This window comes from Myxine glutinosa, chromosome 6 (assembly GCF_964187855.1).
Source record: "Myxine glutinosa chromosome 6, kmMyxGlut1.1, whole genome shotgun sequence".
NCBI classification, from domain to species: domain Eukaryota; kingdom Metazoa; phylum Chordata; class Myxini; order Myxiniformes; family Myxinidae; genus Myxine; species Myxine glutinosa.
In genome coordinates, this window is record NC_136266.1 from 52,578,352 (window position 1) to 52,605,996 (window position 27,645).

The window sequence follows — 27,645 nt, forward strand, 5'->3', positions numbered from 1 at the left end:
TGCTCATTGCGGTACACACAGGGACACAAAACAGCAGAATGACACCTTTTCTTTACTCAAACTGGTTGAATGAGTGATTTTTATATTGCAGGCACCTGCAACTCACCACAGGTGAGTTAAATTCCAAAGTAAAGGAGAATCACCTGCTTGAAATCTAATTATTTCTAACAACTTCTAAAATGTGCCAATAATATTTTCTGGGCCATTTTAGGATTTCTGTGTGGAATAAGCTAAGATTTCGTAATTTTTTCAGCTTTTTTGTTTCGTTCCACTGCAAACCAAAGACATACATATGTGGATACCAAAATATTTTTTCATTTCAACAATTTTCTGGAAGAAATGGTGCATTATTTGAAAAAAGTGTAAGGCTGCCAATATTTTTGACTATGACTGTATATATATATATATATATATATATATAGATATACACTGTATATTAGAAAGAAAGGAATGGAAAATGTTGGAGAAATTCACAAAGATCTCAGGTTCATGGATATATTGAAGGTTTGGCACGTTATATACCGTCGGCCCAACACACCTTGTAAAGTGCAGAAGTTGAGGCAGCGCCCACAGCCAATGCAACTCCCACCATGGAATTGTGTGGAACATCCTCCACATACACCATCATAACGATGCCAGTAATAGCCAGGATTGCTGCCACAATCTGATGGGCACACACACAAAATGATAAATGTCTCTCCACAAGAAATTCACTAAAGACAGCAAACCCAAAAGGGATGTGAACAAGCCCATAAAGCTTAAATCTTACACATATTTCCTTATGGAAATGTGTTATTCTTAACAATTCCTTTGTTGTTGACAGAGGTGAACGCATGCATTTCAGCACAAAGACCAAAGACCAAAGTACACATTCATGCAAAGCCAGGACAATGCTCGCCAAGCAATATGCATGTACCCTGGTCCTATCATCAAATGTGTGGCTGTTCAAAGTATAATCAATGTTTTATCCTTAAAGCTTCATCAGCAAAGCATTTCACTCAATGTGCAATGCCAACCCCAATGTTGGTATACCATGTGACATAACATGAAAGGTACTGGGAACAAATTTCTCTCATTTGCATAACCCAAACCATCATCATTGATGTCATTACATTGAGCAATCAAGAGGAAGATGAATCCTGAATACAGTTGTCACAATTGTTGTGCCTTCCATTTAAGTTTCCCTACAGTGTAAAGCAAGGATCATCACATTTTTTGAAAGGTTGCAGTTGATAGCTGCTACGGGCTTTGATAAGGCCATATCACCATATGGGACTCATGCTTTTGGCCTACAAATCTTGAAGGGCTTCTTTCTCCAAAGCGATCATGATGTTGTTGTTGTTGTTGTTGTTAAGGTAATATGTGAAGACAATATGTTGAACACTGCCTCTGTGTTTTTTCTTTCTGTGAAGTGATCGTGTTGTTGTTGTTGTTGTGAAAATAATATGATTAGGCTATGTTTCTTTTTCTGGAGCGATCCTGTTATGCATTCAGCATTCAGCCGACAACTCATGGAAGGGTGCCATCTTAAAGTACCACCATAGCTGGGGGCATCCGCATTCGTTGAAGGGGACACAGGCATTCCAAGCGAATCAGTCTGCAGAATTTTACTTAATTTCTCCCCAGTTGTTTGTCTTCTTCGTAAAACGAGGAGTACAACAATCCCCCTTCATTATACCTTTTACACCTGTATTTACATGAATATTATTTTTACCCTGCGCTCACGAAGCAAAATTCAGGGTTAGGCAATACTTTGCGTACGAGTGGCGTACGTGTATACGTGTCTGCATTTTTAAATTCATTTTCTCAGCAACCGTTGGTCCGATTGACACGAAATTTTACCATAGGAGCGCCTCCATCTGTCGAAAATTTTAATGATAATTATGACGTCATAGTTCACGTGGTGCAGGCGCCATCTTGGAAAAACTTCGCACCTTTATCTCTGAAACAGCTCCATGGAAAAATTTGAAACGTGCCTCATTGTAAAGAACTCGCATGGGGAATAAGTGTTGTTGAATATGTCATTGGTGCCTTAATTATGACGTCATAATTTGACAGGAACAATGCTTAGTCTGATCAGTTTGAAATTTATTGAGCGTGATCTACACAACAATTATATTGGAGAATATAAATTTATGATGTAATTGCTCACGTCTGGCAGCCATATTGGATCAAATTAAAAATCCCTTCAAAAACAGAAGAGTTGGCTCGCACCAAGTTGACTGTGCAGAGTAAGTATTCTATGAATACCATCTAGTTATTATTATAATTTTCCTTTGCCGACTCCTTCATCACAAGATTAAATCATCGTCTTTCGATTTTTTTTTAGGTATTAATAACCATTGGTATCACTACAATGTGCAAGCCCCACATCCGCTCCACAGTATTTCAATCTGTAGGTTATTATGCTTCTATAACTACTTTTTCAGTCTTTCACTGCAACATTCTTTTTTTGGCTGATGGGAAAGTCACATCTATCACAAGGCACTGTTTGTTCTTCTTCTTAATAACGACGTCAGGTTTGTTATCATTTATGGATTTCTCAGTATGGATCATCATGACCCCCAAGAGCATCGCTTCTTTGACCCCACTACCAATCGCAGTTGATCTACAACATAGCTTGGATGGGTTTGAGGGTAGAGGAGTAGCGGCTGAAACCCAAATCCTATCCAGGTTTCTCCTGGTGACTCCATCTTTGATCTTTAGTCTTTTTTTGGTTCCTTCTGATGACTCCAATGTAGTATTTGGTTTTCTGTTTCATTAATGAAACATTAACCATTAATTAATTATTAATTCTAATATATTATAATTATTAATAATATTAATATTAATTATAATAATAATATTAATAATTAATAATATTATTAATAATTATTAATTATATATTAATTATTATTAATAATTTTATATATAATTTAATATATTTAATTTAATTAATTTAATTTAATTAAGTTAATTATTTAATTTAATATATATTTAATATTTATATTTTAAATATATTCATTAATTATTAATATATTAATTAATAATTAATATTAATAATAATATTATAATAATATTATTATAATTATTATTATTATTAATATTAATATTAATATGAAATTATAATTCAATATTAATATTAATAATTAATAATATTATTAATAATTATTAACTATATATTAATTAATAATAATTTAAAATATAATTTAATATATATAATTTAATTAATTTAATTTAATTAATTTCATTGTTAAATTTAATATGTACTTAATATTTATATTTTAAATATATTAATTAATTATTAATATTATTAATATGAATTAATATATTAATTTATAATTAATAATAATAATAATAATATTATAATAATGTTATTATTATAATAATATTGCTCCGGTTTTGAGATTGGCACATTGAAGTCATTAAAGGTTAAAGGTTTGCCCCCCATAGTTAGTCACACGAGCAACATATAGGCCCATTTGTAGTATAGTTATGTCTTAGTATGTGTAAGAATAGGCCATTTCCCCTCTTAGTACCTGCGTTGTGTAAAGACAGGAGAGTAGGCCCTACATTCATTTTGCTCCAACCTCCATTCTACCTCTATGGGCTCAATCCATCCCGCGCCCCATTTGGCTGTCCACTAGTCGAGTAACACGAGGTAGGCCTAAAAAGGTGGGGGCGGCTTTGAGGTCGGGAGCGGCAGAGGCGATGACGGTAAGAGCCACCAGCCAACCAGAGCTCGAGCGGAATGGCGTGAGAGGGCGTGGTGAAGAGAGTCTGGTGAGTTCCAGAAGGTTCATGGGGCGGGTCTATGTAAGTCCATACTAAAAGCCCTTGAAAGGACTTGCAGAGAGGGAGCTTGATAAAAGGACTCGCGTGCATACGGCAGTGGCAAAGGACTTGCAAGGACTCGCAGAGCTGAGCCGGAGGGCGGAACGCAAAGAGAGAACGTGGAGAGGACCGGAGAACTTGCAACACTCGCCGTTGTTGAACTTTGACCCTCGCAATATAACGTACGCGCCAGGGGATAGAGGAAGAGGCGTTGGCCGTACAAGTACGTGGGCGCAGCCAGATGCGCCGGTAACGCAGCTAGCGCATTTCGGCCACGCGAGTGAACGCGGCCATAACCGCGAGTGAATAACCGCCAGTCATGCCAAAGTCCACCCTCTACCGTGTGCCCGAGATAACCCGATTGTTCAGGCGACACGCTACGAGCTCCTGCTTTCACCTACTTCCATCTCCACGGGGATGTGCCGGGGACCGGAGAGAGCTGCACGAGAGCCATCCCTGGACGCGCTGAACATCATCCTGCCATCTGCAATCCCCATGTGAGTGTGTGTGAGACGGGCCCGTTTGTCCAGGGGTATTAAGTATATGACTGTTTAAGGATTTTACTGTGTCTCTTCGTCCTGGCTGTAAATACGTGCAATATTAATTAAACATCTTTGTTCTTTTTTTTTTTCTTTTTTTTTGTATACTGAATCGAGGCTCGTGAAAGAGCTAACAATTATTTCACAAACAAATCAACCAGACAAACAAAATATATAAAAAGAGGGAGCAGAAAACAAGATGGGGAGAGAAGGGGAAGCACACAAACACAACATTTGAGAGCAGGGAGAAGTGTGGGAGGGAGAGGGCTTGGGGGGAGGAGGCGTGGGTAGGGGGGGGAGCGGTATAAAACACAAGAGGACCAAGGACTTCCAGGACAGAGGTTGGTATTTAAAAAAAAAAAAAAAGTGTAGGATTTTGGGTGAAATTAGCGGGGGTAGAAAAGATCAAGGTTTTGGATGGGGGAAGATAAGAGATGGTGGTGAACAGCTGTTTTAAAGACCTGGAGGGTGGAGTGGGATTGAAGAGAGTGAGGGAGTTTGTTCCAGAGGTGGGAGAAAAGAGGTATGAAGGAGTGAAGGTGAACAGAAAGTCTTGATTTTGGCAGTTTAACCATAAGAGGGTTGCAGGCAGATCTTGTGCGACCTGTAGGAATATTTGGGGGACAGAGCCCAGAGAGAGCTGGGGGGGGGGGGGGGGAGGGGCAAGGCCAGAGAGGAGTCAGTAGAAAACGGAAAGACACCAACCTGCCTGCGGTGAGTAAGTGAAAGGCCCTGGGAGATAGCGTCATCGCGGGAGATTCCAATGATTCTGAACGCTTTGGTTTCAACAGCGTGAAGACGAGCTAGGTGTGAGGCAGGAGCACCAGACCAGAGGGGAGAGCAGTATTCCATAGAGCTGCAGATGAAAGCCTTGTAAGTAGTGAGAAGCTCAGGTGTACCAAGGAAGGACTTCGCATGACAAAGGTTGCCCAGTCGGCGACTGGCTTTGGAGGCTAGATTTGAAATGTGGTTTTGCCAGGAAAGATCATGGCAGATAGTGAGACCCAAAAGCTTGAGTGACACAACTTCTTGGAGAGGATTATTCAGAAAGTGGATGGGAGGGTTGTCCAGTCGGTCTTTTCGGAGAGACATCGTAAGAGTGTAAGATTTGTCAGGATTGAAAGACATGTTCCACTTGTTTGCCCAGTCTGTGATTTTGTCCAGGTCTGCAGAGAGTGAGGAGGCTGCAGACTGCCGATCTGAGGGATGAGGAATGGAGCGACAGAGAGTAGAGTCGTCAGCAAAGAGATAGAGAGGATTTTCAAGAGAGTCAGAGAGATCATTGATGAAGACCAGAAAAAGCACAGGGCCCAGAACACTGCCTTGGGGAACTCCAGCCTGAACAGGAAGAGGAGATGAGAGAAACCCATTCAGGGCCACACGTTGACTATGACTAGAGAGGAAGTCCACCAGCCATGCATGGAGATTTCCATGGATACCAAAGGAGGAGCGTTTGGTGAGCAGAGCAGGGTGCCAGACCGTATCGAAGGCACATGAAATGTCAAGAGAGACAGCTCTAATTTCCTGTTTGGCGTTGAGGACCTCCATCCATTGTTGAGAAAGCAGAAGCAGCATGTCCAGAGTAGAGTGACCAGGTCTGAAACCAAATTGATGGTCAGAGATCAAGCCATTGGAGAAGAGGAAAGATTTCATATCTGAAGCAATGATGGATTCCATGACTTTGCTGATAATTGGGAGAAGGCTGATTGGTCTGTAGTTGCTAGGATCTGTTTTTGCACCTTTTTTGTGCAAAGCGGTGATGTTGGCTGATTTCCAAGCAGATGGCAGATGACCTTGAGCAAAAGAGAGGGTGAAGAGAACAGAGAGAGGGAGTGAAAGAGCGGAAGAACATGATTTTAGGACCCGTGGGCTGATGCCGTCAGGACCAGTTGCAGAATCAGAGTCGAGGGTTGACAGAAACTTTTCCACCTTGTCAGGAGGAAAGGACACAGAGTCCAGGAGCAGCTGGGTACGACTGGGTACGGTGGGTACAGAGAGGGATGGGTTTGGGACACAAGATTTAGAGGCAAACACAGAGTTGAGGCATTCAGCTTTTTCACGTGCGGAGTCAGCGTGTAGCCATTTGAGGTGAGGGAAGGGATGGAGGGGGAACAAACACCAGAAACAGATTTGACCAGACGCAACCAGGATTTGGAAGAGGGAGACAGATAAGAGAGTTCGGTCTTGAGAACGGAGTGATATTGTTTCCTGGCTCTCCTGAGGGTGGACCCACACTTGTTTCGGGCTTTGTGAAAGGAAATGAGATTTCCTTCCGTTGGATTTGCTTTCCAGGAGACGAAAGCAAGTTGTTTCTAGGCAACAGCCTCACCACAAGATTCCGTGTACCATGGACGGGAGGAAGGGTATGACAACTGAAGACGAGATGGGATACATCTGTGCATGAGAGAGAGCAATTTACTTTGAAAGAATTCCCAGGATGAGTTGATGTCAGAGGCGGTAGAGATGGGAGACCAGTCCAGATGATTGATGGCTGCTTGAAGACCGTGCCAGTTGGCCTGAGTGAAATGCCAGACTCGTCGACGCTGAGGAGGCTCTCTGAGAATGGTCAGAGAGATGTCCACTTTAACAAGCACATGATCAGATGAGCCGATTGGAGCAGAAGAAGAGCAGCAGACATTTTCAGGGACGTTAATTATAACCAAGTCCAGAAGAGAAGATGCTCCGTTGACTGAGATCCGGGTCGGGAAATTGACAGATTGTGTCAGTCCCAGTGAGTCGCAGAAGTCCTTTGCTGAAGAGCCATGGCTGGTGAGAGAGGTACCCACACCCAGCCAACTGGCATGGTGACAATTGAAATCACCACATACGTAGTGTGTTCAAAAAGTATCAGACCGTTATTTTTCGTGCGTAAAAAAGAAGAAGCTGGGGAGGCGTTGATTGGTGCACGTATGTAGGCGATCCTAATGCGCACGCGTTAGTTTTTTCCCACCTGCAGAAGCTGTCATTCGACGGCAGACCGCCGATGAGTGAGGACATGTAAGTGAGCGCCGTCGGATTTTCGTTTTTGACAAAATGACGGAAAAACTTGAACAACGCTACTGCATCAAATTTTGTGTTTCATCAAACTTGCATCAAAACTGCAACTTGGTTTCTGGGTCGTACCCATAAACCCAGGACTCATTGCCAGTGATCACTGTGTTGAGGAAGCTGGGATCACTGTTCACAGTCTCCAGCATGTCCTGTGCGATCTCCAAACGGAGTTGCTTCTGCTCAATCGTTAGCAGCTTTAGTACGAACTTCGCTGAGATTCTCCTGAAGCCCAAATCCTCCTTCATAATGGAATGAACGGTGTTGAATCTTGCGGATCGTTTCCACTTGGGAATCGCCAAGCTTTACACAAAATTTGATGCAGTAGCGTTGTTCAAGTTTTTCCGTCCAAACGGCGGTGCACTTTGTGATGCAACTCCCCACCTGCGAAACACCAACCTGACAATTTATAGTCGGCTCAGGAATCGAACCCAGACAAGAAAGCTCAAGGTAGTCGGAAGAGCTTGGCAGCCCATATAATGTTATTGTTGTTTTAAGACCCTTTCCTTCTGGATAATGATAATGCAGAGCCTTCTAGGCAGCAACGACAATGGACGTCAGTAATTATTGACAGGTGTAATTCAATCAGGTGAAATCATGACAGGTGCAATTCAATCTGCCAAATGTTCTGCTAAAGTCTGTATATTTGTAAGTCACAGAATTAGAACACCGGTATGTTTGTTCTTGGGTATCACACAACTGACCTGGGGCCAGGTCAAGCCATTTAGATACCTTCCAGTCACTCAAACACTCACACATCATTTCTTCCGATCAAATCCTCATTAGAATTTGTAATATTAACGAGTAACTTGAAATATACATTTGTGTGCATCGAATCGTCCAGTCCACCAAATATCTAAACAATGGCAGCACTTATAACACAATAAAATCAGCAAGTTTTTCTTTTTAAATTATGGAGAAAATCGTCTTGCATAATATGGACTGCCTTTCATCAAATAATAATCTGGAACTAGAACTGCCACTTTAAAACTGCTGGCAGTGATGACCGGTTTACTCACACCCACTTTTGATACAACCCCACTTTTGATACAACCCCACTTTTGATACAACCCCACTTTTCATACAACCCCACTTTCATTGGACATGCTTTGACACAACCCCCTTGGATACAACCCCGACACACACACACACATACACACACACACACACACATACACACACACACACACACACACACACACACACACACACACACACACACACACACACACTACCCCCTACCCTCTCCCACACACACACCCCTCCCCCCACACGCACACCCCTTCAAACACACCCACACCCACACACACACATCCCTCCCCCCACCCCCACACACACACACATCCCTCCCCCCACACACACACACACACATCCCCCCTACACACACACACACACACACACACACACACACACACACACACACACACACATGCACACACACAACACACACACATACACACACACACATCCCCCCTACCCCCACCCACACCCCTCCCCCCAAACACACACCCCTCCAAACACACACACACACACACACCGCACCTTAACACACACACAAACACACGCATACATCCCCCCACCCCCAACACACACACACACATCCACACACACACACACACACCCTTCCCCCCACCACACCCGCACACCCGCACAAACACACATACCCCCACCCCCCCCCACCCCTACACACACACACACACACACACACCCCCCTCCACACATACACACACAAAACACACACACACACACACACACACATATCCAACCCCCCTCCTCCACACGCACACCCCCACCCCCCACATACACACATATCCCCCCCCCCAACCCACACACACACACACACAGACATCCACACACACGCACATCCACACACACACACAAACACACACACATCCCCCCCACCCCATCCATTTTAAAAAATATTTTCGTTTAATTAACGATATCTGCCACCCGTGGAAGAACGTCCTGCCATGGCATGACGTCTTCCGTGGCCCGTGCCGTATGTCAGCGGAGAACGAAGTATCTCGTCGATCGAACTTGGTCAAATTTTTCATGATTGTCACCAAATTTGTTGTGGTATTTTGTTAACTCATCCGAGGCAATATGACAATCGAAATCCGATTTGAAATCGGAGCCAAATTGACGCCGTAATGTCTGCCTGCACATGTGGATATTTTACCTGTGGAAGATTCACTTTGGAAATGCGACCCATTTAAAATGTTAGATTTTGGATAACTTCGTCATTTTAAATCGGATTTCCACAAAATAAAGGTCACCATTGCTTGCAGATACCTCTCTTTCTCCTTAAAATTGAAGACAGGATGAACTTCAGAGCGAGAAATAAGCCGAGGCGGCGGAGAGTTTTACAATGTTATTTTCCAATGTAAATGACAATATCGTGTAGTTTTACGAAAATTCATCACAATTTGCCCAGATTTGTTGCATTCGAATGTTAACACCCTCCAGCGACTGCCAAATCCGAAGACAATTTAATTTCGAGCTACCCTTAGCTCGTGAGGTGGTTATGTCACATGGCCTGGTGAAAAAAAGATGTTGTGGTGCTTCTTCTTCAGGCAATAACAACTTCTAGTTTCCAGACCGTACATCCAATCATCTTGAGATTTTGCAAACTTGTTACTCTTCATGACTTCTACTAGAGTATGAAGTTTCACGTCGATCAATAAAGCGATTCAAGAGATATCCATTAAAAAAAAATCGTTTAATTAACGATATTCTAAAATGACATTTTAGTAGACTGACATGCTGAACAGATCTGTGAAGTTTCTCCTCGATTGGATCAAAAATGAGGGAGGAGCTAGGTTTTAAAGGTTCATGCTTTAAACCATCATAACTCTGAAACCATGTGTCGGATGACGTCGCCCTCGCTGACTTTTTTGTTCGTCATGGGCATGCGATTCTGCTTGCAAAGTTTGGCCTCGATCTGTTCAGCCGTTGCAGAGAAAAAGGGTTTTTCGTGTGTTCACGAAAAACAATATGGCGGCTGAACCACGTGACCTACGACGTCATATTTACGATTAAAATATTCTACAGACCGAGTCCCTCCTATGGTGAAAATTTTATCTCAATCGGCCCTATTATTGCAGAGAAAATGTTTTTTAAAGGAAATTAAAACTTAAAATGGCAATAGCACTGGGAGACGTGGCCTGGAAGGAAAAATGGTGTGTTTCTTCTTCTTTCAACAATAAAGACTTATAGCTTCGCGACCGTACATCCAATCATCTTGAAATTTTGCACACTTATTCCGCTTGATGAGAGCTACATTCCATTAAAGATTCACGTCGATACATGCAGTGGTACAAGAGTTACAAACTTTTTAAAATTTAACTTCCATTATTTATTGCGGCCAAACCATGTGACTTATCAAAACATCTCAAGTAACGATGAAACATCCCCCCATGAGGAACATTTGTGTAAAGTTTCCACTCGATATCTCTACAAATTATGGAGGTGATTCCATTTCTAGTTTGAAATTTTAAAACGTCATAACTCTGAAACCACGTGTGGGATGACATCGAGCTCATTGACTTTTTTGTTCGTCATGGGTATGCGAATATGCATGCCAAGTTTGGGCTCGATCCGTTCAGCCGTTGCGGAGAAAAAGGGTTTTTTGTGTTTTTTTCACGGAAAACAAGATGGCGGCCGAACCATGTGACATATGACTTCGAAAACTTTCGCATTCTGAGTTTTTTTTAACTTAGCATCTGGAAAAAAAATCCCATTTTCGGGGGAGAAAATTTTTTGTTTGACGAATTCTTACCTCTTAACGTTAGCATTTTTAATATACTCGATACACATGTCTTTTGTTCCCATTGAAGAGTTCTTTAGAATGAGCCATTCCTCAAATCTTTCCATTGAGCCGTTGCGGAGATACAGAGGGGAAAAGTTGAATTTGTTTTACAAGATGGCGCCCACAGCACGTGACCTATATACGTCATAATTAGCATGAAAAAATTCTAGGAGCCGAGAGGATCATTTGATGAAAATTTCCTGTCAATCCGACCAGCGGTTGCTGAGAACATTAATTATGAAGTTTTCGGAGGTGCAAAATAGGGCGGAAGAATAATAATAAGAAAAACTCTAGCAGTAATAATAGGTTTCTCTCCATTTCATGGAGAGTAAACCTAATGAATAAAACCATCACATTATTGGGACAATCACAGACAACCACCAGGTGGCATCTCTCATCTGCGATGCAGAGGAGGCAGACATTCACAGATGGCCATTATATGGAAGGATGGGGGTGGATCAGATCATGTACCATGCGTTACGGCCTACACAGTGTCGGTGGTGCTGAAACAGTTTATTTGGCCAGGGATACAATCCTGGATGGTTGCCACTCCAACACAGAAAGTCATGGCAGGAATTGTTTAATTTGGCGAAGGTGCCGGTGATACAGGAAGAAAGGGACGCCCAGTTTGATGTCCATCTGGGGGACGGCACACACATTGATGAATCACCCTGCCTGTGAAACACCGGGATGACAGTTTATAGCTGCGTCGGGATTCGAACAGCTTATAGGCGAGTGTGTGTACCTGCCAGCCTTACTTGGATGGGGAGATTCAAAAGATTCTCATCCAAACACCGATAAATGTTTCGTATGTATGTTAGGTCAATAACTTTTCAAATCTCCCTCATGTCTCTATCTACTATGGCTAACTAGACCGACCAGTCGTACCAGTTATGGTTGATAAAAATTACATTGGATAACCATATCTTTTGATATTCTCGACAGGTGCATATAAGGGCTAACCCCTGCTCTAGCAGGGAAAATGGCCTTAAAATGCCTGTTGGTGTTGTGTGTGTACATATACGATTTTTGCGTTGGGAAGTGCTCACCTGGCCCCACCCACAAACAAAAGGTGTTATGCATACAATATTATCCTGGCTATCCTGTCCAATTAATACATATGCTCCCTCCACAGCATCACATTAATTGACAAGAGGAGTACATGCATGATTTGACAATGTTGCTGGAATTTTTATTTTATATGTTTATATATTAAGAGTTTATGAATTTTATATGTTATATATATGTATATTAAGAGGAGTACATTATATAAAATGTTTTTCGCAATTGTAGTATTTATCTTTTGTACAAGATGATGGTACATGTGTAAATCACTCATCATTGAAATGTCTAGTCTGGATTCCATTTCCAGCCTGATTATAAAGCATTTGATTGGTGCTTCACAGGCAGGCCATTGCATCACAAATGTATCCACCCCTGGGTTGGATGTTAAGCTGGGTGTCGCATCTGCTAGCATTAGTTGGTGGATGCAAATGCTCACACAGTGTCTTTCTACCTGAACTAGGTGAGTTAATGCCAGATGAGGGGTATATATTGTTATGTCGAAGATGGAGGAGGTGATACAGTACATAGCTAGACTGTGGTAAGTGTAACATGGTCCGTCTTTCGAGTAGATTAGATTGGCAAGTATCGGCAGGGCCAGATTCTGATCCGTGTAGGCCCTAGGCACTTCTGTTTTGTAGGCTCTTTGGTGGGTGCATTTTTATAGTTGTATCGATTTATATAAGTAGATGAGTGATCAAAATTATCTTGAATACTTTGATAAAGCATACGATAAAGCATACAGAAATGACCACAAAAATGCCAAACGTTACAGTGTTACAGTATTTCGTAGAAGGATATAATAACCTACAAAGTGTTCATACCCGTAGAATGAGCGAATGCTAAAGGGATTGTTGTTGTTGTTGATGTTGCCTAGCCTCAACAGATGGGTTATGATGTGGTGAGGGGGATTGCTAGGTTTGTTGCATAATTATTTTATCATATTTTTTTTTGTAGGCCCTTTAGTTATCATAGGCCCTAGGCACAGTGCCCACTGCATAATACGGCCAAGGTATTAGGGACCTGTCAGTGTAATTAATTTGTAAAATGTGATGCTGTGGACGGAGCTTATGTAATTAGACAGGATAGTCAGGGTAATATTGTATGCGTAAACACCTTTTGTTTGTGGGTGGGGCCAGGTGAGGACTTCCCAACACAAAAAGGCACATGGGAAAAGTGCTGCATGCTCAAAAAAACCACCCCAAACTGGCTGGCCAGTGTGTGCCAGCCATGGTGGCATAGTGTGCTGTGGAGCCCAGAAGAGGCGACAGACATATTTTTATCGATGCTGCTCCGTGGGCGAGACAGCCCAGAGGAGGATTCCTCCCAGAAGGATGATGGGTAACAGAAAGGTGAAGAAGGAGCGCTTTGAGAGGGAACTGATAGCACACCACATCCAATAATGCAGAAGAAGTGGTGGACAAAGGACAGAGTCACGAGGGCTGGATCTGTCACACTCGTACAGAGTTAGAGTGGGACTTTTTTGAAAAGAACATTGTGCTCTGTTTCCTCTTACTCCTCGTCTCTGGGTTTCTTCATCTCTGGCTCACTCATCTTTGGCTCACTTTGATGCTGGCTCACTTCAACGCTGGCTCACTTTGTCGCTGGCTCTTCTCGTCTTGCTCCTGCTTCCATATCAGGCTGCAGCATCACTCTACACTACATGCATCACAAAGGGAAGTCCTCGCCTGCAATTCTCTTGTTTGTGAAAGAGTGATATGTGGCTCCTAGTGTGGGTTAGGTTCTATTTATTTATATTCATCATGGTACATAAGTTAGCATGTCCTCATTTCTCTGCTTGTGTCTTACTGCTTCGCTTGGACTGTTCTGAACTGCTCGTCCAGTCCACCGTATTCCCATATACTCTTTACAAAGAAACCCTTAAAATGGTAAGAGAACGTGTTCCATTCATCTGTTACCCTTACGTACCGCCACCCCCACATTTGGTTCATTTGGGCGACCTTGGAGAACAGTAAAGTCGAGATAATTAAACTGAACGCAGTAGTAGATAATTTCAGAAATCTGCGGAGGCATTCAAGACCTCCGGTACAAAGGCAATCATGTTAGTGAGCCTCAGACGCTACAATATATGAAACTGTAGTGTGGTGCTGGGCACACACGTTAAATAAAGGTAGGCCACAACGCTTTGGGTTAGGTAGAGCTCTTTATTGCATGCTCACTCGTCAGCACTGCCGTGCTCTGGACTGCGAGCCCGCGTGTATATCCGGAGGCCACGCCTCACCTGGGGCGTGGCCGACACCCACTGGTGCTCGAAATTATGTCACTGCGCCAGCGAGTCATCGTGTCCGCCACACGCGCCCCCCCAGAATTCCCACGCACCTGAAGGGTCAGTTTGCGGGGCAAACGAATGACCCGGTGGAATCGCCCTCTGGCGGCTGGCAGCGTCTGGGATGCCGGGATGCCATCTTGGATGCCTCTGGCGGCATCTGGGATGGGTGCAGGGCAGGGGGGTGGCGTGACGGCGGGGTTGGGCAGTGCCGGGGGTCCGCCCGCCGGGGGGGGGGGGCCCGACACGGGGGCAGAGCCGCTGGCGGGGGGTGGTCCAAGTCAAGGTGGGCCGGCTTGAGGCGGTCCACGGAGACACGATCAGGAGTACCGCCGATGTCCAGGGTGAAATGCTTCGCCCCGGTCTCCAGCACGCGGAAGGGCCCGTCGTACGGGGGCCGCAGCGATGTCCGGTGGGCGTCGTGGCGGACGAACACGTACTCCGCCGTGCGAAGCTCCGGGGCGACATGCGTTGGAGGGCAACCGTGGTGCGCCGTCGGCACCGGGGCGAACCTCCGGGCGGTCTCCTGCAGGGCGGAGCGCTGCTGCGCCGCGGACCATGGTGCCGTGGAGTCGGGGAGGAACTCGCCCGGCACCCGCAGCGGTTGTCCGAAGACCAACTCAGCCGCGGATGCGCGCAGGTCGTCCTTGGGCGCCGTCCTGAGGCCCAGCAGGACCCAGGGGAGGCTGTCGACCCAGCCGCCTTCGCGGAGGCTGGCCCGGAGCGCGGCCTTCATGGCGCGATGGAAGCGCTCGCACAGGCCGTTGGCCTGGGGGTGGTAGGCCGTGGTGCGGTGCAGCTGGACGCCAAGCCCCCGCGCTACCGCCCCCCAGAGCTCCAAGGTGAACTGGGGGCCGCGGCCAGACGAGATGTCCGAGGAGGCGCCGAACCGGGCAACCCAAGTAGCGATGAACGCCTGTGCGACGTCCGCCGCCGTCGTTGCTGCCAAAGGCCCGGCCTCCGGCCACCGGGTGGTGCGGTCCACCATGGTGAGGACGTGGGTGAAACCCCGAGAGGGGGGCAGAGGTCCCACCAGGTCCACGTGAATGTGGTCGATCCGACGTTCGGGCACCGTAAACGGGGCCAGCGGGGCCTGGGTGTGGCGGTGAACCTTCGCGCGTTGGCACGCAAGGCACATCCTGGCCCAATCGCGGACGGCCTTCCGGAGGCCATGCCAGACGAACTTGTCGGCTACCAGCTTTTGGGAGGCCTTTGTGCCCGGGTGGGACAGGCCGTGGATGGCGTCAAAAACCCGGCAGCCCGCGGGCATGATGGGGCGAGGCCGGCCGAGGGAGACGTCGCACAAGAGGGCCGCGCCCGCACCGTCGAACGGTACCCCGGTGACGCGGAGGCCCATGACGGCGGTCCAAAAAGCCTGGACGGCGGAGTCGGCGGACTGGTCCGCCACCATCCGGGCATAGTCGATCCCGAGGTGGACCGCGTGGGCGACGGACCGGGAAAGGCTATCCGCCACTGGGTTGTCCTTCCCCACGACATGCCGGATGTCCATCGTGTACTCGGACACGGCCGAGAGGTGACGCTGCTGCCGGGCCGACCACGGCTCGGCGACCTTGGCCATCGCGAAAACCAGGGGCTTGTGGTCGACGAAGGCCGCGAACGGGCGGCCCTCGAGCAGATGGCGGAAGTGCCAGACCGCCAAGTGGAGCCCGAGCAGCTCGCGGTCGAAGGTACTGTACCGCCGTTCGTGCGGGCGGAGCTGCCGGCTAAAAAACGCCAGCGGCTGCCAAGCTCCCTTCACCCATTGCTCGTGCACCGCGCCCACCGCGTAGTCCGACGCGTCGGTGGTGAGGGCGATCGGTGCATCGGGCGCCGGGTGCGCGAGCATGGTGGCGTTAGCCAAGGCGAGCTTTGCGCCCGCGAACGCCGCGTCCATCGGCTCAGTCCAGGCAATGTCGCCTTTGCCCGGCTTCCCCCGGAGGGCCTCGTGCAGGGGGCGCAGGGGCTGGGCGATGCGGGGCAGGAAACGGTGATAAAAGTTCACCATGCCCAGGAACTCCTGGAGCCCCTTGATCGTGCGGGGGCGCGGAAAACCCCTGACCGCCTCCACCTTGGCCGGTAAGGGGATGGCCCCGTGCTTGATGATGCGGTGCCCCAAAAAGTCGATTTCGGTGATGCCGAACCAGCACTTGGCGGGGTTGATGATCAGGCCATGTCGGCCCAGGCGTTCGAAGAGCGTGCGGAGATGGCGGAGGACGGAGGTGCTCCTCACGGGATGCGCTTGCGACGAGGATGTCGTCCAGGTAGACGTACACGAAGTCCAAGTCGAGCAAGACGCTGTCCATAAGCCACTGGAACGCCTGGGCGCATTCTTCAACCCGAAGGGCATCCACGGAAACTCGAAGAGGCCGAATGGTGTGATGACAGCCGTCTTCGGTGTGTCCTCCGGCCTGACGGGGACCTGGTGGTATCCGCGGATGAGGTCCACCTTGGAGAAGAGGGACATTTTCGCCAACCGGGTGGAAAAGTCCTGGATGTGAGGGACCGGGTAGCGGTCGGGGGTGGCAGCATCGTTGAGGCGGCGGTAGTCTCCGCACGGCCGCCACCCGCCGCCGGGCTTGGGCACAATGTGCAGCGGCGATGCCCATGCGCTGTTGGAGCGCCGGACGATGCCCAGTCGCTCCAGCGTGGCGAACTCACCCTACGCCACGGCGAGCTTCGCCGGGTCGAGGCGGCGCGCCCGGGTGTAGACCGGTGGCCCGACAGTGGGGATGTGATGCTCCACCCCATGCTTGACGGCCACCGCCGAGAAAGTGGGCCGCGTGAGGGCCGGGAAACTGGCGAGGAGGCGGGTGAACTCGTCCGCTGCCAGAAGCGTGCAGACCAACCTCGCCGGGACCGAACCGCTCAGCAAGCCACTTGGCGAGCCGCTCGGTGAGCCGCCCAGGGAGCTGCTCAATGAACTGCTCAGCGCACAAGCAAGCGAGCTGAAGGTTTCGGCTTGGACAAGGCGTCTGTGCTTCACGTCCACCAGCAGCCCATGCGAACAGAGGACGTCCGCTCCGAGTAGGCCCATGGGGACACTAGCGGTAACGAACGACCACTGAAAGTGCTGCCCCCCGAACCGCAGCGAGAGACAACGCTTTCTGAACGTGCGGATGGGCGTGCCGTTGGCGGCAAGCAAAGTGGGGCCCCGGCCCTCAGCTTGCTTGTCGGACGCGGAGGCAGGGATGGACGCTCACCTGCGCTCCCGTGTCGCGCAGGAAGCGACGACCCGAGGAGGTGTCCGTTATGAACAGCAGGCTGCCAGTATGGCCGACGCTCATGGCAGGAAGCGAGCGCCGACCTGGCCGTTTTCCGACCTGCCAAAAGTACAAGGCGGGTGGCAGGACCTGGCCTTGTGGCCGAACCTGGTATGGAAGTGGCACCAGGTCTGGCCCGGTGGTGGTTGTCGCGCCGGTCGTGATGACGGTGGTGGGCGGGGCATGGCGGCGGCCACGCGCGGATCTGCCCAACCTGCGCCGTGTTCGGGAGGAGCCGAACGCAAACGCGGATCCGCCAAACCTGCGCCGTGTTCGGGAGGATCCGAACGCAAACGCGGCTCCGCCCAACCTGCGCCGTGCGCGGCGCCGGGATCCACGACGGCCATGCTATATGCCGGCCGTGCGTCGTGGGCTGCGAAAAACCTGTCCGCCTCCCTGGCCAGGGCGCGCGGTTCCGTAATGGTCGTACCGGCCAGCGCGAGCCGTACCGGTACAGGCAGCTGGCGGAGGAAGAGAGCACGGAAGAGGAAATCCGCGTGGCCGTCGCCGAGCAGGGACAGCATGTAATCCATGCGGGCGGACGGTCGTGTGTCGCCGAGTATGGGAAGGTCCAAAAGACGTTCAGCGCGATCGGCCTCTGTGAGGCCAAACGTGTCGAGGAGAAGCCGCTTGAGCGCCGCGTACTTGCTCTCGTCCGGCGGGTCCCGGAGGAAAGACACGACTCGGGCAGCCGTGCCGGATCCAAGGGCAGCGACCACGTAAATGTACATTGTGTCGTCCGCCGTGATGCCCCGGAGCTGGAATTGGGCCTCGGCCTGTAGAAACCAGGTGTCGGCCTGCACTTCCCAGAACTCCGGTAGCTTGATCGCGGCAGCGTTGATGGCCATAGCGCGTTCGGGGAACAGCAACGGCTGAACCAGTCGGAGGTCACCAGTTTAGTGTGGTGCTGGGCACACACGTTAAATAAAGGTAGGCCATAACGCTTTGGGTTAGGTAGAGCTCTTTATTGCATGCTCACTCGTCAGCACTGCCATGCTCTGGACTGCGAGCCCGCGTGTATATCCGGAGGCCACGCCTCACCTGGGGCGTGGCCGACACCCACTGGTGCTCGGAATTATGTCACTGCGCCAGCGAGTCATCGTGTCCGCCACAAAACGATATAATTAAGGTGTAGCTATTCTCAAAAAATGTTCAGGTTTTGTGCCCATTTATCATCATTTTAAAACCTTTGATATTATGCAGCATTGTGGATTGGTTTTGCATACAAATTTGAGGCTCATGGAAGAGCAAGATTACAGAGGGTATTTACAGAGACCAATTTACAGACACCCTGGATTACAGAGACCAATTTATAGACAGTGGCGTAGTGGGACCACAACAGTGAGAGGAAGAGAGAGAAGAGTAGAAATACAGTAAACTTCAAGCAAGAGGGATGGGTTAGGTAGAGGTATCATGGGATAGAAGGAATCATGGTCGGGATGGGGTATCGGTGCATCACTTGCTATACTGGTGATAGTGGTGCATCACTTAAAGTCGTCGAGAGAAGATAGAGCAATTAAATCAATACTGTAGGAAGTGTATGGTATAGTTCCACAAACATCTCCCGAAGACTTTCAGAATTTTGATTTTAAAAAAGGAACAAAAGAGGAATTTCCAGAAGAATTAGAAGACTTTCATCTTTCGACATTCCATTGACCACTTTCGTCCATTCAATATTGTTCCTTAACCCACCTGGAACTAAAATACAGTTTCTGCAGCTGCACATTACATCCTCCTGACTTTCAGTGACATTTAAACACCCCAATGAATCATGCGTCTAATCCTTCTGAGACACCCCCCTGAGGAGCCCCCTGAGTACGCATGGCAAGTTTTATCAACGGCCAAAAAGTGGAGCAGGAATTAGTGAAGAAGCAAACAAACACACAGACCATCACACTTTGCATATGAACAGTAAGATTTTGGAATGCGTATACCATATTTAAACGATGTACGTATGAGAGTAGTATGAGAGTCCTTGAGTTTAGTTGTGGTCTAATACTTGCGAAATTTTTGCCACCGTTTGTCATTATGTTGCTTAGAAGCACAAGGTATCCAATCTGCTAGCCCAGCAGAGATAGGTAAATGTGCAGGTGGGAGGTCATAAGAAAAGGAAGCGAGTACCCGTATACCCATGAAGCGGTCCTTTAGCACAATCCAGGATAGTAGGAAGACAAAGGCCTCGTTGCAGCAGAACAGTGCGGCGACATCGCTTGCTGGCAAGCTGCGCAGTGCAAGCAGGTAAAAGTAGTGTGTGAGTACTATTAGGCAGCAGAATGGAGTCGTGCGCTTCAGGAAAAGGCAAACAGTGACTCCTTCCTCCCCCAGCAGGTGGGTACACTCCCTGTTCACAAAGCCCGTTTGGAATCAGTGGATACGTCACACAACAAGCATACTTCTCATGGGACAATTCATTCTTCATCTGATATCTCCCACCTTTGCATATCCTCTGCCCATTGTCTATATCTCGTCCTTTCCTTTGTTTATGTGATATCAGAATAATAAAAGAAACATATTTTAAAAAATTGATAAATGATTAACATACTTTTTTTTCTTTGTATACATGATCAAGACTAATGGAAGATGTAGAGCAGGATGGAAGGGAAAAAATTTTTAAGTGGAAAACATCAACAGCAGAGTAGCAGTGAGAATAAGAATGAGATCAAGGGAAGGGTGAGAAGGACACATGGGTGTGAACAAGCTGCACTCAAACTGAATGAAACACAGCAATGAGAGAAAGAGGAAAACAGGGATGAAACAGAACAGGAACAAACCAACTGACAACTAACAAATGAGAAGAGATTAAGGAGAGGGGTAAATTACAATAACCTGGAAAAAGTAAGGGCTTGGGAAGGGGATCATTTGGGTAGAAGAAAAATGAATTTTCCTGTGGACGTGGTCTTAAGGAACCGTACAACTACTTTATAGTAAAAAAATATTACTAACTTCCAACAACCATTTGTGAATAAAAAAAAATTCCATCATCGTCACCATCAAATATCAATCTTTAGAGAAATAAATTGTCCAGGTCTGAAGTATGAATAGGTTTGGACTATAGGGTGGGTCGAGGTCGTACAGACCGACCCCCTTCCTCATCGCCAATCTTTATGATGGCCTCTGATGTCTTCAGGCATATCCATGACATTACCTGACGTTGTCATGGCGAAAAAGCCATCCTTCCACCATGATATTGGGTCAGATTGTCAGATTGCGTGACTGGTTTCTCGAGTATTTCCATCAAATTCGCTGAGTCGATGTTGGTACTCATGGGCATGAAGGCTACAGATGATGGTTGAATGTCTCTGAAAACAGTCCACATGACCTTGCCAATTGATGGTTTTATTTAATTTTCCTTGCCTCAAGCTTTTTTAGTGATACCAGGGTATCCTTCATATGAAACTACATCTATACAACAACCCAGGTTGTGATCATATTGGTGTCAGGAATAAAAATAAAACGTTATAATTAAACTGATTTTGAGACAAAAAAAAGCAAAATTCCACTAATTATGGAAAGTATGACAAAAAACATTCAGCATGGCACAGCATTTACAAAAGAAAAAGGCTTTAACTTTGAGATAGTCTTGAAATAAATGAACCATATAGCCAAACTCACGGGGGGAAAAGTTTAATATTCAGAATGCATACAAACTCTTAGGATTTAGATTCACTATCGATGCTAGAAGTTTCATCCTGGTAAGAGAAATACAATAATGGTAATTGTTGTTTACTCAAAATGTCTCATATTGGTAGCATGAGACTGGATAAAACGAGCTGAATTACCGGTGTGAGAAAGTTCAATTAAAGAGCCTTCAAGGAACTTAAACACAGGAAGAGGCCATTACGCACATCAATCCTGCACAGTGATTGCCAGCCTGCGGTTGTTCGTCCATACTCTATGCTTTTTAACTGCCGAGTGTCAAGAAAGGAAGCAGCACGTACCATTTTTAGAGCAACCACATGAAAGGAAGCAACCACATTTTTAGAGCATTGGTATGACTCGGCCAGGGTTTGAACCGCTGACCTTCCAGACTCAAAGTAGACACTCTAATTACCTTCAGCACTGAAGGTGGATGGAGGTTATGTTTTCAGCCCTGTCTGTCTGTTTGTTTGTTTGCTACTTGGCATAAAATAAATTTTTTTGACAAGTATGTTGATCACTCCGATTTGTGTGTGTGTTTGTCTGTCCGATCACTTATACTTGCGTACAGGTCACAATTTTAAACCGATCTTCACGAAACTTCACCAAATCGTTGAGTTCGTGGTCCGACAAAATCCTATATATTTTTGAGGTCAAAAGGTCAAAAGGTCAACCCCTTTTTAAAATTTATAAAATCCTCAATTTTTATCTGATTGACTTGAAATTTGAATAGGATTAACATATCGGCTAACTGAATTCAACCACCAACTATTTTTGAGATTAACATAAGTCAAAAGGTCAATATAGGCCAAAGGTCAATACTTTTTTTCAAATTTCTAAAATCCTCAATTTTCATCCGATTGACTTGAAATTTGAATAGGATTGTCATATCAGCTAACTGAGTTCAACCATCAACTATATTTTAGATCAGCATAGACAAAAACGTCGACATAGGCCAAAGGTCAACCACATTTTTTCAAGTTTCTAAAATCCTCAATTTTCATCAGATTGACTTTCAACTTGAATAGGATTAACATATCACCTAACTGAATTCAACCACCAATTATTTTTGAGGTCAAATGGATGCTCTACTGAGTGCCATTCTACTTTGTTCTCTTTCACATTCTAAGTGTCGCTGTATGAGTGATTTTTCATTTGTTTGTTTGTCTTGTCTGACTGAGAACAAGATATCTCAAAACATTGTGGACGGATTTGGACTAAATTTGGCAGAGAGGTAGCGTATGTGAGGAGGACGAAATGATGAAACTTTGGTGAAGATCCGAATTCGGATCCGGCTAGTAGAATTTTTTAAAGCGATTCTTCATCATTGGGAAAAAGGGCCAAAAAACTGTACATTGTGGGATATCTCAAAAAGTTGTGGACGGATTTGGAGAAAACTTGGTGAGAGGTTGTGTGTGTGACAATAACTAATCGATTCGATTTTGGTTAAGATCTGAATATGGATTCGGATGCGAGAATTATTTAATTTCCAATTGATTCTTCACCATTGAATCATGGGGCTAAAACTGATACATAGCACGATATCTCAAAAAGTTGTGAACAGATTTGGACGAAACTTGGTGGATCGATTGGGTGTTTGACAAGACGGCAGCGATTCGATTTTGGTGAAGATCTGAATATGGATTTGGCTACGATAATTATTGAATTTTTAAGTGATTCTTCACCGTTGAGAGATTGGGCGAAAATCGATATATACAGTCTCGTGAAAAAGTAAGTACACCCCTACATTTATCACTACTTCAAATACCTTAAATTAGAATCAGGTGCTCCAGCTCAGGTGCAAATGATTAGAACATCGTTAGAGAGGATCTTGGAGGAACCTGTCTTATTTAAACCTCAGACATTTAGTTTGGTTTGCTCTTTGTTGTTGAAGTGTGCGGCATCACCATGCCTAGATCAAAAGAGCTCTCTGAGGCCTTCAGAAAGAAGGTTATAGATGCCTACGATTCTGGGAAGGGATTTAAAAGGATCTTCAAACAATTTGAAATCAATCATTCGACTGTCCGGACGATCATCTATAAGTGGAGAAGATTCCAAACAACTGCCAACTTGTTCAGGCCAGGCCGCCCCAGCAAGTTCAGCCCGAGAGCAGACCGCAAGATGCTGAAAGAAGTCTCTAAGAACCCCAGAATGTCATCACGTGACCTACAGGTAGCTCTTGCCACTGTTTATGTCAAAGTGCACGATTCTACCATTAGAAAGAGGCTGCACATATTTGATCTACATGGGAGGTGTGCCAGGAGGAAACGTTTGCTGTCCAGAAAGAACATCAGGGCAAGACTAAAGTTTGCCAATGAACACCTAGGCAAAGACCAGCACTTCTGGAACAATGTGCTCTGGACAGCTGAGTCAAATGTAGAGCTATTTGGCCACAGTACCAGAAGACATGTTTGGCGAAAACCAAAGACAGCATTTGACCACAAGAACCTGATACCAACTGTAAAGCATGGTGGTGGAAATATTATGGTTTGGGGCAGCTTTGCTGCATCAGGGCCTGGGCTGCTCAGCATCATAGAATCCACTATGAATTCTTCATTGTACCAGAGGGTGCTTGAGGATCATGTGAGGCCATCTGTCAGAAAGTTGAAGCTCAACCGAAGGTGGACCTGGCAACATGACAATGACCCTAAACATACCAGTAAATCCACCAAGGAATGGCTGAAAAGTAAGAATGGAGGGTTCTGGAATGGCCAAGTCAAAGCCCGGATCTAAATCCCATCGAGATGTTGTGGGGGGATTTGAAACGAGCTGTGCATGCAAGAAACCCCTCAAACATCGCACAGCTGAAAGAATTATACATGGAGGAGTGGGCAAAAATTTATCCCAGTCGATGTCAGAGACTGGTAGACAGTTATAAGAAACGCCTACTTGAGGTTGTTTCTGCCAACGGGGGCAATACCATCTATTAGAGCCAAGGGTGTACTTACTTTTTCCACATGCGAAATTTGCATTTATGTCTATTTAAATTATACAATGGACTACAAAATGTAAATGTTTCATGATATTTGTTATATTATATCACCTTTATCTGTCAATATTGTTGAAATGAAGATCAAATAGCTGTATGTTGAAATATGTTGAAAAAGTCAAAACTTTACATGGGGTGTACTTACTTTTTCACATGACTGTAACATGATATTTAAGAAAGTTATGGACGAGTCATGAATAAACTTGGTGGACAAGTTGGTTCGGTGACAAGAACAAGCCGATTAGATTTTGGTTCAGGTCTGAATCCAGATCCAGATGATCAGTGGGATACCAAAACAGAAACTAGTGAGCCTGACAGAGGCATGCTCTCTACCGAGTGCCGTTCTAGTTCTGGTTGAGACTCTGCGGCGTAACGGTTATAACCTTTATGTGTATGTTCAAGTCAGTCTTTTGGGACTGCCACTGGTAACATGGAGTGCTACCTGCCGCATGGTCGGGTTGTCGGCCACTAAACTGACACCCCTCACTGGCTTTGCTAGTGGGGAGAGTGACTGTGACACCATTCCAGGACTAAAAGCAACACCTGGCTAAGGGCGGATGAGCTCCCATAGGGAGTTAACGCCCATCCAGTAAGGAGATGGTGTCTCCTAAAAACCACCCATTCGGTTTAGATGGGTTCATGTCATACCAAAGATTTTTTTAAATGGTACGTCCTGCTTCCTTGCATGAAAAGGATAGAGCATGGACAATCCCCTTCGGTTGGCATCCATTGGGAGGAGGAAATTCATCTTGAGGTAATGCCCTGCTGAGTACGGTGAGAAAAGCAGCGCCATTGTTATGACGTCACTGGTACCCAGAGTATCCCGGGAAGTGACGTTAGTGACGGCATTTCCCACAAGCTCAGTGGCTGTGTTAAGTGTTTGTCTCATCAGTGTGTGTGTGTGTGTGTGTGTGTGTGTGTGTGTGTGTGTGTGTGTGTGTGTGTGTGTGTGTGTGTGTGTGTGTGTGTGTGTCAGCTCTATTATGAGCCTTGGCCTTAGCACTGAGCCCAAAACCCCAAAGTTAAGTTGTTCTGCAAAAATATTATGGCTGTATGAAATTAACATGCAAATTGGCGACAGCACCAGTTTACAAATAATCCCAGACAGGTTTGCATTGGCAGAAATGGCTTCATCATCTATGTCTGTCATCATCAGCCATCTTGTCTTTGGCCAAGTCAGACGATCCAGCCATTGTGGTATGTTGTGCTAATCTTCGATCCAGTTGATCAAGAAATCAAGAAACTGCTGGCAGACGTGACGAGTAAGTCTGCTTACAGACTCGGTCCTTGCTAGAATGTCCCAATCATACTCAAACAGATTGAAGTTTGAAGATCGTGCAGGACATTTCGTAAATGATATTGCAGTCCTGAACTAGTGAATAATCGACAATGTGTTTGTAGACTACATGGTGTGGATGGGTGCTGTCATCTATAAAAATGAAGTTGAGACCAATTGCTATTGAGCCATAAAGAAAAAGGACATGGAAAGGGTCTTTTAAGCACAGTACAAGCCACCATTTTGTCTGAATCTCGATATTCCCCAATGCCGAGAGCACGAACTGCACATTTGATTGGTCGAGATAGTGTACAGCAGCGTAATAGTTTGTCCAAGTACTGCTAAACTGGAAGTTTTTGTAAGTTACAAGAAGGCGATTTCTGTTCCATTGTCCAAGTACTGTATATAATTAAATTTAAATAAAATAAAGGTTTTAAAGGCTGTCGAAAAAAAACAACTTTTTCCGGAAGTTGCACCATTGATGCACCGTCGTTTACACCACCTAAGTCATACTTACCTATATTTACCTATAACTATAACTTACCTATAACTTATCTCAAATCGAGACGATATTGACGATATTCAAGACGATATTGAACCTTCTGAATCTTTCATTAATTTATAGGCTTAAAAGTTTGTTGCTTTATGTTTGGTGACGAGCGTCCATGCATTACCTTTTCCCTTGGGGTGGTGCTTCGGTGTGCTGGTCCAATCTCTCATTCCCACATGCACCTTGAGACACAATATTCCATCTGAATTATTTTTGAAATCAAATTATCAGTGCTGACTCGCTTGTTATATGGAAAAATGAAAAGAAAGAAAGAAATAATTAACCTGAATAAATCAGAACGAATCGAGCGAAAGATGAACGTGTTATCACAGGGCTCCCTGTATCATCGACGCGATATCACATTGTGAAATTCTGATTCAGTGAATGGGATTTATAAAGCCGATTCATTCCCTGCATTGTTCACGCTATTAAAACCAGTGACCCCACAATACAGGTTTTACTGTGCTGGAAGGAGAGCCCAGAGGGATTTGCACTCACCTCTGAGCTGCCTATGTAAGTGTGGTAAAAATATATCCAGTTGCGTTAAAATAAAGAGGGATGACTCATACTCTAATTGAAGATAGTAGTTGGGTAATTGCCTTTCAATTACCCAACTAGTTGGGCCCAATGGCAATGGTGACTGGTTGAGAAGAGTGATGGAAATGAATGTAGAAGGAAGTAGAGGACGGGGAAGACCGAGAAAGACTTGGCTAAAGATGGTGGAAGAAGAAATGCGGGCAAGGGGGTTAACAAGGGGAGATGCAGAAAATGGGGCAAAATGGAGAAGATTGTCATGGGGACCGCAAGGCTAACCCCCGCTCTACGAAAATGGCCTTAAAATGCCTGTTGTTTGTTGTTGTTGTTGTTGTTGTTGTTGTTGTTGTAGTTGGGTAATTGCCTCCCTTTGACCACTGACAAAAGTACGGGTTTTTTTGGTTGATTCGTCCAGTTTTGGGTTGTCCAAATGTTATCGAGCATTTGTAAAATGAACACACGTGTTTTTCTTTAATCCATTTTGTCAGTCAGGAAATGTGGAGTCTGTTTGCAAACTCGGTTTGGGTGAAAGTTTTTGTTGACAATTATTGTATGGCGTTACCGTGTCAAATATCTTCTATGACGTCACCACGTCAGTTATTGATATTGTTTCCAACCGGCTGTGTGTCCATGGTGGTCGTAAACAAATAGGTATTTTGTCCAAAAACAAAACCTGTGTTTTTCAATCCTTAAAAACGCAATTCCAGCCCCAGACAGGATGACATCTAGCCTGGGTTCAAATCTCGGCCCAGATATGATCTGTCATCCTGGTGTGTCACTGGAAGAGCAAGGGATCAACGTGTGGGCCCATCCCTCGGATTTACATGAAACTAAGCATTGTGA

At 45.9% G+C, this 27,645-nt stretch overlaps 1 protein-coding gene across 1 annotated transcript in view; it reads right to left on the reverse strand.

The window, feature by feature from the left end:
• The window catches only part of LOC137429373 (solute carrier family 35 member F4-like), a 133,621-nt gene that overhangs the window by 13,629 nt on the left and 92,347 nt on the right, over positions 1 to 27,645 (reverse strand). The window contains exons 5-6 of the mRNA XM_078781019.1: positions 19,939 to 20,158; positions 539 to 664 (exon numbers count right to left, since the gene is read on the reverse strand). Of these exons, the coding sequence (XP_078637145.1) occupies positions 539 to 664; positions 19,939 to 20,158 (346 nt within the window). The remainder of the gene's footprint in view (positions 1 to 538; positions 665 to 19,938; positions 20,159 to 27,645) is intronic.